The 16994-nt window shown below is 39.3% G+C and overlaps 2 protein-coding genes across 2 annotated transcripts; one reads left to right on the top strand and one right to left on the bottom strand.

Moving 5' to 3' along the window:
- Positions 1–223: 223 nt before the first annotated feature.
- Positions 224–3353, bottom strand: LOC104417800 (succinate dehydrogenase [ubiquinone] iron-sulfur subunit 3, mitochondrial). The gene is given in 5 exon segments (XM_010029012.3): positions 224–410; positions 765–927; positions 930–973; positions 1246–1484; positions 3072–3353. Coding segments are annotated over 5 exon segments (915 nt in total).
- Positions 3354–9838: 6485 nt separating this feature from the next.
- LOC104417799 lies at positions 9839–16260 on the top strand. The gene is made up of 2 exons (XM_039300290.1): positions 9839–9890; positions 14774–16260. The coding sequence occupies exons 1-2, from the start codon at positions 9839–9841 to the stop codon at positions 16258–16260; spliced, it is 1539 nt and encodes a 512-aa protein (XP_039156224.1).
- The last annotated feature ends 734 nt before the right edge of the window (positions 16261–16994 follow it).

Genomic DNA, 16994 nt, shown 5'->3' with positions numbered 1-16994 from the left:
TTTAATCCTTCCTAATCTTCTCTCTCGTCTCCTTTGCTCTATCCAAAGGCAATCATTCATTTCTCAAACGTGCAAATTGAAAGCAAAAGCTACTGTTTACCTCATTCAAAACAATTTACAGGGCAACCTTGAAATAACCAAACGATCCATTTACAATTTTACATCGCATGGATATGGGATTTGCGATGGCTGGAGAACACAAGAGATCATCGCACTCGTACGCTCAGCCACTCTCGGCCTTCTCGACCGGCACCGAAAGTAGATGCCGGGTCTTCATCTTGTGAATAGCATCGGCGGGATCGAGGCTTTTCGGACAGGTCTTGGTGCAGTTCTTTGTCGTCCTGCATCTGTACAGCCTCTTTTGGTCCTCCGTCAGTGCCTGGAGTCGCTCGTCGGCGAATTCGTCACGGCTGCCAAAGAAGGGAACGCAAGAAATGACCAATATCATCTAGTTCTTGCCCTAAAAGTGATGACAGATACTTTATCACACCAATTGATAACAAAAGGCATTGCTTGATTTATCCCAGGCCCCACATTGGTTAACTCTAAATTCAAGTTTGGCAAAACAAAACATATGGAGCTTTACTTGCTCTTGCTAGTCATAATTCGAACTTGTCTGCACCCGAACTCATTGAAACCTTAAAAGCCGAAAGTGACATGCCGGATGCACAACCAGTTTATTAACGAGGCTACCAGAAAATAGCGACTACCATTTTTGGCAAGAAAATATGACGCCTTGAAACTGAAAGGAGAGTATGGATTACCTATCAGATATCCATCTGTAACTATGGAGAAGTGCAGCTGGCCCCAAAAACTCTTCTGGATTCCACCAATAGGACGGGCACGAACTGCTACAGCACGCGCATAATATGCATTCGTAGAGCCCGTCCAATCTCTTTCTTTCTGCCGGACTTTGCTGGTATTCCGACTATCTTCAGGCGGATGTCTCGTCTTAAGCCATGGCTCAATTGACCTATTCAAGGCAAAGAGAAACCTATTCCATCTATTTGCACTAGATTGAAGCCCAAAAGACGACCGCACATCTTTCCCTTTCCAATTGACTTGATTGAATGAGAATACCTTCATCACCACCATATATGTATTTAAAGTATAATTGAAAGAATGACCCTTTTGGCCAACCTCGACTATGTGTATTCTGAACTCTGAAAATCCCATATGATAACGTGAATAAATTCACGACTATACACCACAAATTGGGGAGCTTAATTCTCGTGGATGGCTTACCTGTACTGCTGATAGAAGTTGGTGAGATCGACAACGAGGTCCCTGATAACAAACATGTGCGGGAGGGGAGTGATGGTTGTGGGCTCAGAAGTGTCTGCATCAATTGGCTTAAGACAAGCCACAGTGTTGGTCCCATCGATGTTCATGGCGCACGACCCACATATCCCTTCCCTGCATGACCTCCTATAGCTCAGCGTCGAGTCGTCCTCTGCTTTTATCTTCTGAAGTGCATCCAACACCTTCACACACCATCAATGTCATCCAATATTATATTGACTCGTCCATCACATGGAATTTGAAGAACATATGGTAAAATAAATGGAGCGAATCGAATTTATGGAGCAGTAAAAATTTTATTGAGTTCAGTTCAAGAGACAAGGTTGGAGGTAAACCCACCATTACATGCTGGGGCAATGTTTAGATAGTAACAAAAATTTTGACATTTCCATTCCGTGCAATGACCGTTCCAGATTTTGAATGTCGCAGCATCTCAATTTGAATAACAATGGGGCCACATCAACCTAACACCCCGATAATGAAGGATGCAGATCATCTGTCCCCCTCCCAAGGGCCAATCTACTAACTCCAACGAAAAGGACGTTGAGATGGGTCCAAGTGAAAGCTTCAGGAGAGAACATGTGGCCTTTATTATATTTTCTGGATCTTATGTTTAAACCTTTCTCTAGTTGCCCCCTATCTTGTAATATTAGGGAAAATAAGTCAATTAAGTGGAAGGGTTTTGGATGTTGTCTTCTTCTCCAATCTGCCCGATACTGCAAGTTTTTCATGGATTTTCAATTTGTGTTTCCTCGTAAATTTCTATTCATCTCTTTGAGTATGTACAAGTATAAGTCTTTGATTTTTCATTGATACATTTTCAAAATGTGAATCAACTGGGCTAGGTCATGGAAAAAGGACCAGCAATTGGCAAGGTGTTCCTGAGTGAGAAAATGGCCTATGACTTTTACAATAAATAGGCTAAAGTAGGAGGATTAAGTAAGGTTTATTCATCTAGTGGCTGTCCTTTTACAAGGTTTTTGATACATAGAATGATTCTCAGATGGATTTATTGATTTGGGACTGCGGTTATATAACATCGATGTTTTGGTTAGTCTTTATATTGAATTTGGTTTCCAGTTAATCACGCTTAATATTTAGGTCACGTTGGATCATTAACCGAAGAGATTTATGCTTTTCAAATCCATATGCTGAAATAAGAAATCAAGTATCGGAAGTGATCAAAAAATTAAATTCAAAAGAAGGTTATGGTCCGCCATTTTCCAAATCACCAGCACATGCGCTTTCATTAAAAACTAAAGAAACAATAGAATTATAGATATTAGAATGAAAAGTTAGGGGAAGAATCCAAGTTTACAAATTCTTCGACTTGCATTTCAAATAACGAGGGGACTCGAACTCATGTGTTGGCTCCCCTTCCGCGAAGATGAAGATTAGCCCTGGGAAAGGGATAGCCGATCCGCATCCATCAATGAAGCCCTTATCCAATGCACATGATCACGAACGAATGACTTGCATGCATCGTGAGAACTGGTCAGGTTAATTTCGAGCCGAATCAACTTAGAAATGAGAGATTGCATGCAGATGCTAGATCTAACACGATTAATGAACCAAACCCACCCATGTAAAAAGTAAACGAATCTAAATATCCTCAAAGCTCAAGTACTATGATGATCTAAAATAAGCACATGTCAGCATTTTCCTTTGCACGAGTGGATAGCGATCTCTCTTCTCTGAGGTCCACGAAAAGGGGGAAATGCACAGGGCTCAGTTCAGACATATATAGATCGACGTGAGACAGAATTCACCATAGGACCACAGGTGGTCAAGTCGAGGAAGTAAGACTGGAGGTAGGGTCTGCGGTGAGGGCGGCCGGGGCTCCACCGATAAATCCGAAACTCCTTCACCGTCGCCTCCCTCTTCTCCTCGATCGTCTTGAACGTCTCCATCGCCTGCTCCGCATGCCGTCGCCCCGCCGGGTGGCCTTCAAGAACCGGGAACTCCCGCGCCGTCGGCTTCGCGCCCTTCTTGCCCAGCTCTAGTAACCCCGCTGCTCTCTCGTAGGCATGGCGAAACAAGCTCTTCGACATCTCTCTCTCTCTCTCTGTAGGGTTTCTGATGGATTCTGCAATGCAAGCGGGGAGATGATGTGCGTTCTTGCTCGGCGAAAGGACACCTGGTTTTTGCATGGCCGAAACGTGTTCGGAGCACGGGGGAGTAAGCAAAATGCACCAAGGGCCTATTATAAGTGGAGAGATCATATGCAGCTTTTACGTTTCCCGATGCGACTCGGTGCCAATTCGCAAATGAATACTCGTATGAACTAATAGTTATTTAGCGAAAAATAAAAAAATTAAGAATTTAAAATTTAAAAATATTTTTAAATGATTGCTAATGTCGCTTAAGGTGTATTTGATAACTATTATGTTTCAAGGATAATTTCTACTCGAAATGATTTTTTCTGATTATGTTTTTGGACAAGTTTCTAAGTATTCGAACAACTTTTGATAACCGTATAAAATTTCTACTCCCAAAATAGCAATGCGTTTGATACGACTCTCAAATTTCTTTTATGACTTAGAATTTATTTTAATTTTTTAATAATTTTATCATAATTTCCTTTCTTTTTTTTTTTTTTTTTTGCTTTTCTTCTTCTTCTTCTTCCTTCCTCCTCCTCCTCCTCCTCCTCTTGTCGGTAGCCAATCTTGGCCATGGCCGACTATTAGCTATGGTTGAGTCTTGCCCAGCTACCGGCATGGCTCTAGCGAGGTGACCGGCCATCATTGTGGCTAACAATCGGCTTGGGGAAGAAGAAGAGGAAGAGAAAGAGAAAAAGGAAGAAAATAAAAGGAAAAAAAAAAAAAAAAAATGATTTGGGTTTGATTCTAGAGCTATTCCCGAAAACAAAGAACCAACTTTATTTTACTTTTTGATTATGTTCTAAATCTATTACCGAGAACAAACATGTTACCAAACACATTTTCGTTTTTTTTTTTTCTGAGGAATAAAAGAATAAAATCAAGCATTATTTAATACATTACCAAATAGGCTCTTAAAATAATTAGTTAATGATAAATATTTGCATTGTCGATAACAATTTATATTTATATGTTTTCACGGACCAACTATCAATTTAAATGAAGTCTTGACATAAAAATTAGCTTGATGCAAATATAAAAAGTTAAAAGAAATTTTATATCACAAAAAAATTTGTGATTCATATCAAATGCATTCTTGCTTTTTTTCTATTCCCAAAATAGAAATTTTGTATAGTTACCAATTCATTGTTTTATTTAGAAATTTTTTTAGGGAATAGAAATAGAAAAAAATAATTTCTAAAAAAATTGTTCTCTGAAATAGAAATGTTACCAAACGCATCATAAATTGCCATCAATGGCCTCAATCCTCTTTGGCATAAAGTGAGAAATATCTCAGTTGAGAATTATGATGAAGAGCGATGAGTGTAATATTCTATATATAATAAAAAAAAAGAAATACAAGACTCCTCTCTCTCTATATATATATAAAGTGAGAATATAATTAGACTTAAGTATAACGAATGTAACTTATATTAACTTAACCTTAAATTGTAATCCTTATATAACCTAACATCTCTCCTCAAATTCAAGGTGAATTTAAACAAATTAACTATCGTTTAGAGAAAAGATTTAAAGAAAAAAAAACGTTAAGGTGGAAATGTCTTATATAGTACCATTATTTACATGATACCAAATAAAGTGACAATCAATTCATTGTGCTTAGTACACTAATGAAAAATATCATTATGTGCTATTTGAATAACACTTTGGTTGTCACAATAATTGATTGTTCTACTATTATGACGAATCCTATGTTTTCTAGTAGCCATCGCAAATAGAATAACTACTTATATCAACAAGAGTTTGATCTTATGCTTTTGTACTAAAATAAGTGCCAATGGTATGTTTATGCCGTGAGATAAGTGAGTACGCCATAAAGAAATGGTAGCTCGTAGTGAAGCAACAATCTTGAGGGTCACAAGCCTAGTTAATATTTGTCAACTCCAACATAGAATGAGTAGAAAGTGAAGGTCATGAGATAATGTACTTTTTGATGTAGTGAAGTTTTGAAGGACTGCACCGAAATAAGTCATACAAGACGTGGCCATGTATTGACTGTTAATGCAAACAACATAAGCAATGCCAAATGGAGTAACGGTGAGATATATAAGATGGACGACCAACTAGTGATAAAGTGTAGGATTCAAAAAAGAAGTCCCATATTTGGCAACAAATTTCGTATTGGTCTCAGTTGGGTTGTGGCGATCTTGTTGTCCATGAGTCCTGACCCTAAAAGAAGATTGGTGGCATGCTCTGGTATCATGTTTGAATGTTCAGCCTATAAGATTAAGTTTTTAGAATGGTTCCAAGTAGTTGTATCCTTATACTCATGCCACCATATAATTAAAAGAAAAAAAAAAGTTTCATCGAGCAAAAAGAGCCTAGGTAATTAAATCGGATCTATCAGCAATTTTAATCATTTTAATGATTTTTATAAAGAATAATTAAAACTCTGCGCATGAGTTTCCTAAATAAATTTGACTCTTACTCTAAAATTATTCTTGCACACATGACATACATATAGCCGAATTTCCAACTCTTGCTTGGCCGATCAATATCATTTCTTTTAGAACTATAAATCTTCAAAGAATTAAGGACATCATGTACGAAATAGTCATTAGTATTTCCATGTAACGGTCATGTGGTTAATGCGTTTTAATCGGATTTGATATTACCCGTGATGTATATCTCATAGAACTTGACATTGACATTATACAGTCTTTAGCTTGGGATCGAGTGTGCTTAAGGTACCTCTCATTCACTCTCTATTCTCTTCTCCTTTACCACACAAAAAATCATTATTCGATATATATATAACCAAACATAAAGTCAAATCCCATCGCAATTTAGCCTTAAATGCTTAAAAAGAAGAAGAATTTGATTTGAAATACCCCATGATTTCGAGAGGGGAAGGAGGGGTCCGAATGCGTACGAACTTAGACCAACCATGAACCGTCCACAAGTCAAGATTCTCCGTTTGTCGGGACCACCGCCCGACCGCTGACCAGTCCCATTGCGTTGTGGTCCTCTGATTTCGGGCAATTTTGACCGAAGACTTCGACCTCTTTCCAAAGGGAAAAAGAGAGAACGAAGAAAAAAAACTCAGGTACAATCAGAAGAGGACGATTATTACTTATGCAATTTGAAGATTACTATCGAGTCCATTCCTCAACGCGTTGAAAAAAAAAAAACAAAAAAGCCAACTTGAGAGCACTCGGAGTTACGTTCACGATTGAATTCCTTGACGCGACAGTAATTCGAATGTGAAAATGTAAATGGTTTTCGACACACAATTATCTAACTCTGAAAATGTAAACTGTTTTCAGCACTAGCGATGAACATAATAAAATTTCTTAATTTGATGAGTGGATGCCATCGGATGCATACATTTTCGAGTGTGCGTGTAAGGCATCAGCAAAGAAGAATTCCGTCATTAATGAATGTAGGAGGAACGATTGATAAATTCCGAATTGATGGTTTGACCATCGGTTTTCTAGATTTATTACTATTAAATCTTGGAAACACACTTCTAACGCTTGTTCCACTTTTCAAAGACCCCACCTTCATTTCAATTTGGGAATTACCATGTCAACGTAAATAGTGTATGATACTATTGTATCGGGACATAATATATCCGAAAATAATTTCAAATTGTTATAAATTGTGAGTTACTGATACATAATTTATTTCTCCGCTTTAAAAATCAACAATCTCAATTAATTCACAGAACACCAGGAGACATTCCTATAAATAAAGTCGTATCGAGACAATGATGATAAATTGATTGGTCGAGACGGAGTTATTATAAAGTGAGAGATGACTATCCTTTATGTTATGGTAAAATTTATTGATGTATAAATTATTTATTTTTTATGTACAATTTGTGGATCAAAAAGTTGAACTTATTAGTGGGTAACAAACTCGATCACATAAGGTCGGGCTTGATAAGGGTGTAAATCGAAACTTATCCTTGATTAAGATAATTTATAATTTTGAGAAAAAAATCTATTACGTTTGCCTGAACGTATACATGATGAGTTCAAGAAGAGAATTGCTCGGGACCTAACTTGTCAATTTGACCCTCTTCGATCCGACCGGTCTCGGTCGAGCCCGTGAGCCGCCGGGCCCAGAGGACCACCGACCACCGGCGAGCGGCGTGGTTGGCTTGGTAGGGAAGTTTCCACGTGTGTGAGTTTTCTAGCAGTCTCAGCCGTGGTTGGACTGTTATCTGTCGAAGAAGAAAAGAGCGGAGGGAGTGGGAGGGATGTCAGCATCACCTTTCAAATACAATGAAGGGTCTCCCTTGTCTTGTCTCCTCGTCAAACCCCATGTCCAAACCCAAGAGAGCATAGGGACGTATTGCTCTCCACGTATGTTTTCATTCTTCAAATATATTAAATAATGACATTAAATATTCACATTTAGAAACTTTAAAGAAATCGAGATGTTCGATGCCGTACATAAGAATCACAAATACCCGAAAATACGTAAAGAATAGAAGTCACTCCGCCCTCGTTTTAATTGGGTTTACAAACATTGGCTAGAAATTTTTGAAACAACGTTCTTTTCGCCGTCGTCTAGTGGAAAAGCAACCCCGATCGTGTATTTTTTTTAATCTATTCTTTTAGTGAGTTATCGTTTTGTAGAATAATAAAAAGGTTTTGTAATCGGGAGTAAGGCCACAGGGAATTGCCTATTTTCTCCGTCGGATGTGATCGTACTCGTGATTAGAGAATATCGTGGGAAAAGGTGATCTTTCTCTAGATTAATCTCGACTTCAACGGCGTAAATAAATATGTTTATTTATTTATTTAACTTGAAGCCGCAACATATGGGCATAGAAGAAAGTCAAAAAGAACGGGAAAAAAAACAAAAAATTCGAAAAAAAGTTTAGTGGTGTCTAATCATATACGTGGACAAAGGTACGAGTTTTGTATTTATTTGAGGGAGTTAGGTAAGGATTGATAGCGAAAATTAAGCTACTCTATTGTCAACTTTATTTCGCATTAACCATTTAAAAAACCCATAAAATATTATTGGTTTTATCGGAAAATAGCTTTCATGAAATAGTTGGAATTGATTAGGAAAGCAAAACTATCAAGAATCTCTCATGTTTATTGTTTTGGCACCACACATGTTGGCACGAGATAATTTAGCAAAGAATTTTTCCTTTTATGAATAGATCGACGAATAATGATCTTATCGTGCTGCCGATTTTATTTCGTTTCTGTAATTTGTTTATGAAGTCGAATAATTACGTGCGAGACAAGGGAGGAAAAGTTCGTGGTGCGAAAGCGAGCGAGCTTCGCGAATCGATTCGGTTCATTTGATTCGGCATTCTTTTGGCGCTCGATTTTTCGCTTTGGCATAATTTTTAGGGGAAGAATATCAATTCGTAGGCCTAATTGGCTTTTGTGTAATGTTCTTGTCGTCCATTGAGCTCCATCTTTTTCGCTCGTACAGATGTGATATACAGCTATTAGTTGAATCACATTTCGTATCCGTTCCTTTATTTTTTTTAGCAAGGAATCTAGCTGTCCGATATAAGAGAATAAAACCAGAGAGAAACCACCCCAAAAAAAGAGAGAGAAAGAAAGAAAAGAAAGAAAGATATTCTTTTTAGTGGTCTCTAAGAAATTCCGATTTTGGGAATATACTTGATTATGAGTATGTGTGTCTCCACGTGAATACACACTATCCCATCAATCTAGCAATATATGAGAGAAATACAAAAAAAATCAAAAACCTGTTGTGATTGTGTCAGTTTAGTGTTAAGTTTTTTTTTTATTTTGGCCAATTTGTTCCTAAATTGTTTTTTTATTAATTCAATCATAAACCTCTTGCATTTAAATTAGTTTAGTCTATCTAGTCAATTTTGGACAGTCGGCATTGACAATGGTCGCTAGCTGACCATCGTTGGCCACAAGCGACGATGTTGCGGCTTTTGCCCAAAGCCAGCTAGGGTCTTTGGCCCTAAAGGAAGGGAAATGAGAAAAAAATTAAGAAAAGAAAAGAAAAATATTATAATATTTCAAAAATTATTAAAATGTTTTTAAAAAATGCTACGTAAGTGTCGACAAGCCAAAATTGGCCAAATATACTAAATTTGTACAATTGCAAAAAGTTTAGAATTTAATTGGTCAAAAATTAAAATTTAGGACTCAATCAGCATAATTGCAATAGGTCATGACTTTTTTAGTAATTTTTCCATATATATGTATGTATATATAACATTGCCAAATAGTGATTTATAGTGCATCACCTAAAGAGAAATTCGAAGGGCATAAAAATTAAACATCAAGTAAAGTTACGAAGTAAAATTTAGATTGCTCAATTCACTAGGGTTTGATATGCACTCTCGGCCACCGTCACCGCTGCCGCCGCTGCCGCCATTGCTCCTCCCACCACCGCCTTGTGACGACAATCTCTCTCGCTCTTTCTCCGATAAATAATCTGTCTCTTCAGTCGATTACGGCATGACGGATGAAACGTGCGATGACAAGCTACTTCGGCAGGCGCTCGGCGCAGGTGAGCGCACAAAACACCCCGTTTCGGTTCTCAATCTGCTCAATAAAAAAGACTTAGTGAGTACCCATGGAAAAGAAAAACCCTAGTCGTCCTATTCGTTGATCTTCGAACGGAACAAGAAAGTAGTTGAAAATGGGTGTCTAAAAGTTTGATAATGACACTATGTACCCATAAAGTTAAACCAAAAATATAAACTAACTCTGATTAATCATGGCCATGTCCAATGACCCTATTATTTCAAACTCTTTGAAGGGTCTTCTTTACTCCACTATAAAAAAATTTAGAATGTAGATTGTTATTTATGGAAATTAAGCGTCCATTACATTGTTATTAATATAATATATATGCATATGTATGTATGAGTTAATGTACTGAAAATCCCAAAACTTATCATGAAAGTGCAATTGAGTCTTAAAATTTTTAAAAATACAATTAAATCTTAAAGCTTGTCATAAAAGTGGAATTGAATTCTAAAACTTTCAAAGAATGCAATAAAATCTTAAAACTTGTTAGCATTTTTCAATTTTCAATTTGGACGGAATTAATAAAATAACTTGATAACACCAACTTAACGAGTTTTAGGAATTAATTGTACTTTTTGAAAGTTTTATAACTCGATTCCATTTTTGTAACAAGTTTTAAGATTTCTAATATACTCATCTCTATACATTAAGAGATTTCTACCCTAATTCAAACAAAGATTTTTTAGGAAAAAAAATATGCAATAGGTTCTAAACTCATCATGCAGATACCAATTTTATCATTATCTCTTTAATCTGTTCAATTTAGTCATAAATCTTTGTGCGAAATTGCGACGTAACATTTTCAATTAATTTTAGTCGGAAATTGTTAACATAGCAATCTAGTCATTGTCCGTTGGCTATCTTACGCGTTACACCGCCATGCGACAGGAGTAGGGCTACAGGTTGCAACGTGGATAATGCAGTATATAACTTCGGTTTTATAATTTTCCGAAATGGGTTAATGTCATAGGGACATAATGCGAGGATTTCTTAGTGGAGTAGATGGTGATTATGAAAGTGAGGGGTGGCCCTATCGGACGCCCGTGTCAGATAGCTAAAAAAATCTGGTTGTTGGGGGATTAAGATAGTGGCTGCATACAGTTTTTCTGGTGCAAGCAACAATAATAAGACATAATTAGGTTTTTGATTTTGAGAGCATCGAATAACACGTGGGTGTATAGTTCATTTTTCTTATCACATGAATAAATAAAGCTAAGTGCAATTAATTTAGAGCTGCGAAATAAATTGCTAATCTGGATATGATTGTCTGTAATTCTATTCCTGTGATTAAACAGTTTTTATGCGATTAGATCTCCTAATTCATGTGTTAATTACCAGGAGGAATTTATCCCATGGTCGCGAATAATACGGCTAATTTTTTGAGCGTTTTTATTTTTATTTCTATACTATTCCAATTTAGACTGCTAATACAACGCTAATTAAGAATTAAGAATATATTAGCCAAGATAGTCACTTAATTGTTCTTTTTAACACGGCAGGCTTATTTGCTCAGGTTTCTTTAGTGAAACAAATTAGGAAACCCTAAGTTCAACATTATCTTCTAATAATAATAATAATAATAATAATAATAATAATAATAATAATAATAATAATAATAATAATAATAATATCTTGAACGAAAGGATGTTGTAAGTGGACACACACGGTTATGAAACTTATGATATTCAACGGAGGATCTCATTCCTTCGTAGTCAACCAGAAGTCAACCCAAATGAAAATCATTCTTGCCATGGTATCCAAAGTTAAATTATTGCGTTCATACGATGACATGATATACAATAATGTGGAATTTTAATTTTAATTTTTTTTTTTTTTTTTTTTGTATATGTTCGAGAAAGGATATCGGTACATTTTGCACGACGCCGTTTTCTTACCATTGAACATACCGTGCACCACGGTTTTATTTCGCCCAAATAAAAGCAACATATTCAACCATCGGCACATGTCGGGTTTTTTACTCTATTTGCCGACGATAAAGTGAATTGTATTCATGGATGACATCGATAGCGCACGGTATTAATGCTCCACTCTACAGCAAACAAAGGCACAAAACCGTTTGTCAAATCTCATGACTTTCAGGCGACACGAATCCTCCCTTGTCTTGTTCTTTTGGCATATATTATGGCTGTATTTATTTTGCAGAAAATAGATAATTTGAAAAAGAATTCCTAAAGGCAATCATTCAAAATAATTTGATAACAAGAAATGTTCTCATTATTGACAACTATCCATCTCTCTTTTAAAAGAATATTTTTCAAATAATTCATTTTTCATAAAATAACGTAACGAACATTTCCCTCAATGTTATAGAAATCTAGATAAGGGAGAAAAAAAGGTTAATACCATAAAAATCTCGAATTGGTCTATGTATGGTAAATTTACTATTAACTTTTACCATCAAATTTTCAAATGAGATGACGTATGCTGGTTGGTGGATATATCAATTTGGAGTGTTATTGATTAATAATATTAATCAAATTTAGCATAAACTAATAGATAATAAGTTTATCATAAATACATTAATTTGAGGTTTTTTGGAAAAGTAAATATATTCCAAGTGTATGAATTTGAAATTTTTTACGGAAGTGTATCGATTTGGAAAATTTTTGTCATATTAATGCGAGAAAAAAAAACATGGCCATCTGCTTTGATGATAATGGTGTTTACGTGAGGACACAGGAGACGTACGGACTTGGGTTTTGGAGTTAGGGTTGGTCGTGTAGGAGCAAATGCAGACCGTAGGCGCAGGAGGACGTCGCTGTCGCAGGGAAACCATTCAAACATTCATTTAATTTATTCATTTATTTATCATCATATTTTAATAAAACTATGTTTTGTTAACTTAAGCATCTTAAAAAAAATTCACATGATATTATTTTATTTATTCAAATTATCATTAAATAAACATGTTTAGGGACTCTAGTCGTTTGCGGGTTTGATGGGTGTAGCGAATTTAGATGTGGTTGAGCTGATCTATCATCATCCCCATCATCATCATCCGTCGCATTTTGCAGTCAAATCACAAAAACGAAATAATTATTTTTAAATTGCGATTATGTATTTATTTATATTATTATTATTATTTATTTATTTATTTTGGGCTAGTATGCAAAAACTTCTGAAAAGATTCTCTGAGGTTTTCTTAATCATAGCTCCATATGGGGGTAGACATATCTCTTCTTGTCTTGAATGACCTGATCCGATTGAAGATTTGAGTTTTCTTTTTCTGTTCTTTTTTTTTTTTTCTTCCCTTTTCTCCTTTTTCAATTTTCTTGGAGAAAAAAATTCTGTAAAAACAGAAAATGTATGTAAAGGAGTGAGTGAATACGTAAATCAACACAATACAAACGCAAGTGCAAAAATAGAAAAGTTGCACCGACGATCTTGACTTTTCATAAATCTTGCGCATTTCGGTTTCTTTTAATCCCGAATGCCCGATAAGTCTGTAATATATAAATTATTCACATGTATTTTTTTCTTTAATTTTTGAAAATTAAATAATGAAAAAAAAAGTGTTGTATTTCTGGCTTTTTTGGAAGCAAGATAAAGGGGGCCGTCATTTGGATGAGGTCATGCTGTCGTAAAATTTATTTCTTTAGTATTCCCATTTATGGCAATTTCTTTTGGAACCATATTTTAATGAAAAGTGGTTTTTTTTTTTTTTTTTTTTTTTGGGTGGCGGGGCGAGGGGCGACTCTCTCGAAAGGCAAAGCTAATAGTAATAGGTCTATAGTGACGGTTGTTGTCTTTTTCCTGAATGCCATTCAACAACCCATCTTCCCCATTTTCGGTCGCTTGCCCACTTCATTATTCCTCCATTTCTTTTTAAAATTATTTTTATCTATTTATTTCTCATTTCATTTTCAGAACTGGAAAAACGAAAATAATCCCCCCCCAAAAAAAAAAAAAAACCCAAAAAAAGGAGAACAGGAAAAAGGAAAATATTGGTTGTAAGCCAGCAGTAGCACGGACCGATCCGCTGAACACGCGTGATTCTAGCATCTCTCTCCCGAAGAATTCTCTTCTTATTCTTCTTCCTTTCACACCCGAACTCAAAAAACAAGCAAGACACTGCCATAAAAAAATAAAAACTAAAAATAAACATTTGTTTTTTCTATTCTTCTTACCGATTTTTTATGACGGTTTTGCCCTCCGCCCCATCACCATTCACCACCACCAGTAACACCCTCTCTCTCTCTCTCTCTGTCTCTCTCTTTCATGAATGACCCACTCTGATCTTTTGAGTGTAACAGTGAGCAAAAGGCAAAAAGGAAAGAAGAAGAAGAAGAGAAGAAGAAGAAGAAGAAGGGCTTTTGGCCTTCAAGGTCCTCCTCCATAATCTCCATCTCCATCTCCTTCCTCTACCCCCTCTTCTTCCTTCTTGCCTCCATAGAAGAAGGACCAGAGAGACGTGTTTCCCGGGTAAAAGCAAGGAAAGATCCAATCTTTTTCCCCCACGATCCGGTGGAGGTGAGCAGTTGTTTATTCCATTCCCCTCCCCCCCTCTTTTTGGCAGATCAGATAGATCAGAAGACTTGAGCAGCACCTCCCTCTCTCTCTCTCTCTCTCTCTAACTCTCTTTCCTCTTTAAGTTTCATCGTGGGAGAAGGGTACTTTCTCGAAGCCCGAAGCATATCGGGGTTCACTTCACTTTCCCACGAGCGATCGATCGATCAGTTTCCTCTGCATTTATTGTTCCGCATGCTTCTGCTTCTGCTTCCCTCTGTAGCTCCCTTAACTTAACTATCATGCTCTAAAAAAAGCTCCCCGAAACCACCACCACCGAGACCAACTTCCTCTGCCCTTCTCTGCCTCTCTGGTCATGGATTCTGGCAACAGTAGCGCGAGTTCGCAGTCCTCCGGCGGCGGCGGCGACGACGAGCCGTACCACTCACGCGCCGACATCTCCTCCCTCTTCAACGCCTCCGGTCACCACCAGCAGCCGGCGTCGATGCACCACCACCCAGCAGCAGCAGCAGCAGCAGCATCATCATCATCAGCTGATGTTCGACCCGTCTTCGGTGCTGTCCAACTACTTCGACCCGTTGACCCGGTCAGCCCCACCGGCGAGCCCCAGCCCGCTGCTGAACCTGGACGCCGCTTGGCCCCGGAGCCCCAGGCCCGACCACGGCTGCGCCGATCTGGGCGGCGTCCCGCAGCAGCAGTCGCCCTTTCTGGGCTTCGGCAGGGGGCCGCCGTCCGGCGGCGGCGGCGGCGGCGGCGTGGCCCCGGTCCAGTTCCCTCTGGCTCAGGAGGGCTCGAAGGCGGTGCAAGGGCAGGCCGCGGCGGGCCCTCCGTCGGCCGGCGACAACAACGGCAACGGCGCCGGGAACGCCAACGCCCCTGCGCGGAACCAGAAGAAGAGGTCGAGGGCGTCGCGGAGGGCGCCGACGACGGTGCTGACGACCGACACGACCAACTTCCGGGCCATGGTCCAGGAGTTCACCGGGATCCCGGCGCCGCCGTTCGCGTCGTCGCCGTTCCAGAGGAGCCGTCTCGATCTCTTCGGGACGGCACTGCGATCGGGCCACCTCGACGCGTCCTCGTCGCCGTCGCCGCCGTATCTCCTGAGGCCGTTCGCCCAGCGGTTCAATCATCACCCTCCTCCGACCACTTCGTCGGCCCCGTCGTTCCTGGGTCCTTCGGGCATGATCGACGCCTTGGCTTCTTCTTCTCCGTCGGCGGCGACAACTACTAACACCAACAACGACAACGTCACTTCTGGTAACAATTCCGCGACCACCAACGCTAGCACTACTACTAATAATGCAGCTCCTCCATTGCCATTTGGCCTCTTGAAGCATCCGCAGAACCTGCTCATCAACATGAACACCCAAAACCCGATTCTTGATTTCGGAAACTCCCTCTTCCAAGCCTCTCTCAAGTACCCCAACCTGCCCGGACCCTCCGCAATCGACGGCGCGGCCGCCGATCATCATCCTCACCCGAATCTCCGAATGGGGGCTTTGGAGGACTTCGGCTTGAGCCACACCACGAGCATTCGGCCGTCTTCGACCGAGAGAACCCTGGCGGAGAACAACGACACGGGCGCGGCGGCGACGAGCTGGAGCGACAGAGGAGTCGGGGACCGCGGCGATCACCATCAAGGATTATTGAGCTCTCTTGGTGGCGGCGGCGGCGGCGGCAATTACGGCAACGACGAAGATCATCCTCGGAGGTCGAACGGCGGGAGGGTTTTCGCCTACTCGGGCAACGACAATTCCTCGGCCACGGACCGTTACCACGGCGATAGAGGCCCGGAGGCCGCCGCCATCAGCACAAGGAGCGAAGGTATGGTTGAGTCGTGGATTTGTTCGTCGGATTAAGAGGAAGCTGATTATAGGATATCCGATAGTCATCGACAACCATTCTCTCTATTAGGGAAGACAGTTTATTAAGAATCAAAGGGAGGGTAGGGATTTTTACTGCATGTCATAAACAAGACGACGGTCGAACGACGCCGACGCCGGCGACGGCGGCGGCGGCGAGGAGGGACGTGGCTGAGGAATGCGATGCAACCCCCATGCATGAATTCTACCTCCCCCGAAAAAACAAGAAAAAAAGAGAAAAAAAACATGAATATCACACGGATATAGTTTTTCTTTTTTGCCACTTCTCTTTCTTTTTCTTCTGGGTTTTTTCCTGTTCTTTTCGCTTGATTATTATCTGTAAATGATAGCATCATCTTGGCTTGAATCCAATCCCATTCTTCCTTTTTACATCTCCAAATCTGTTACCGAGGAGAAAACTCCCATTTACTTCGCCTGTCCGATGATGATGTCTCTCCTCGTAACTTGCCGTGTTCGTGTTCTCGTACGATACCCTATGAGAATCATGGGAATCAGAGGGCGAAAATCGCATTGAAAACATCGCATTAACGTATGGAAAAAAGCGAAACCGAGACGGCGATGATGAATTGAAATTTAAAAATCTCTTTATTTTTATCTCAACTTGGTGGGAAAGAAGATGATGTTGGTGCAACCCCCGCCCCCGCGAATGGCTCGAAGATGATTTTCTCCCTTTTTGTCATGTTTCGACGAGGAGCTCCGCTTTCCCACGC

Source organism: Eucalyptus grandis, chromosome 8 (assembly GCF_016545825.1).
Source record: "Eucalyptus grandis isolate ANBG69807.140 chromosome 8, ASM1654582v1, whole genome shotgun sequence".
NCBI classification, from domain to species: domain Eukaryota; kingdom Viridiplantae; phylum Streptophyta; class Magnoliopsida; order Myrtales; family Myrtaceae; genus Eucalyptus; species Eucalyptus grandis.
This window is presented reverse-complemented; position numbering and strand designations above follow the sequence as displayed.

Coding starts and splice junctions, on each gene's coding strand:
- LOC104417799 (XM_039300290.1), top strand. CDS start 9,839: ATGACGGATGAAACGTGCGATGACAAGCTACTTCGGCAGGCGCTCGGC. Junction 9,891..14,773: donor TCGGCAGGCGCTCGGCGCAG/GTGAGCGCACAA, acceptor TTCTGGCAACAG/TAGCGCGAGTTCGCAGTCCT.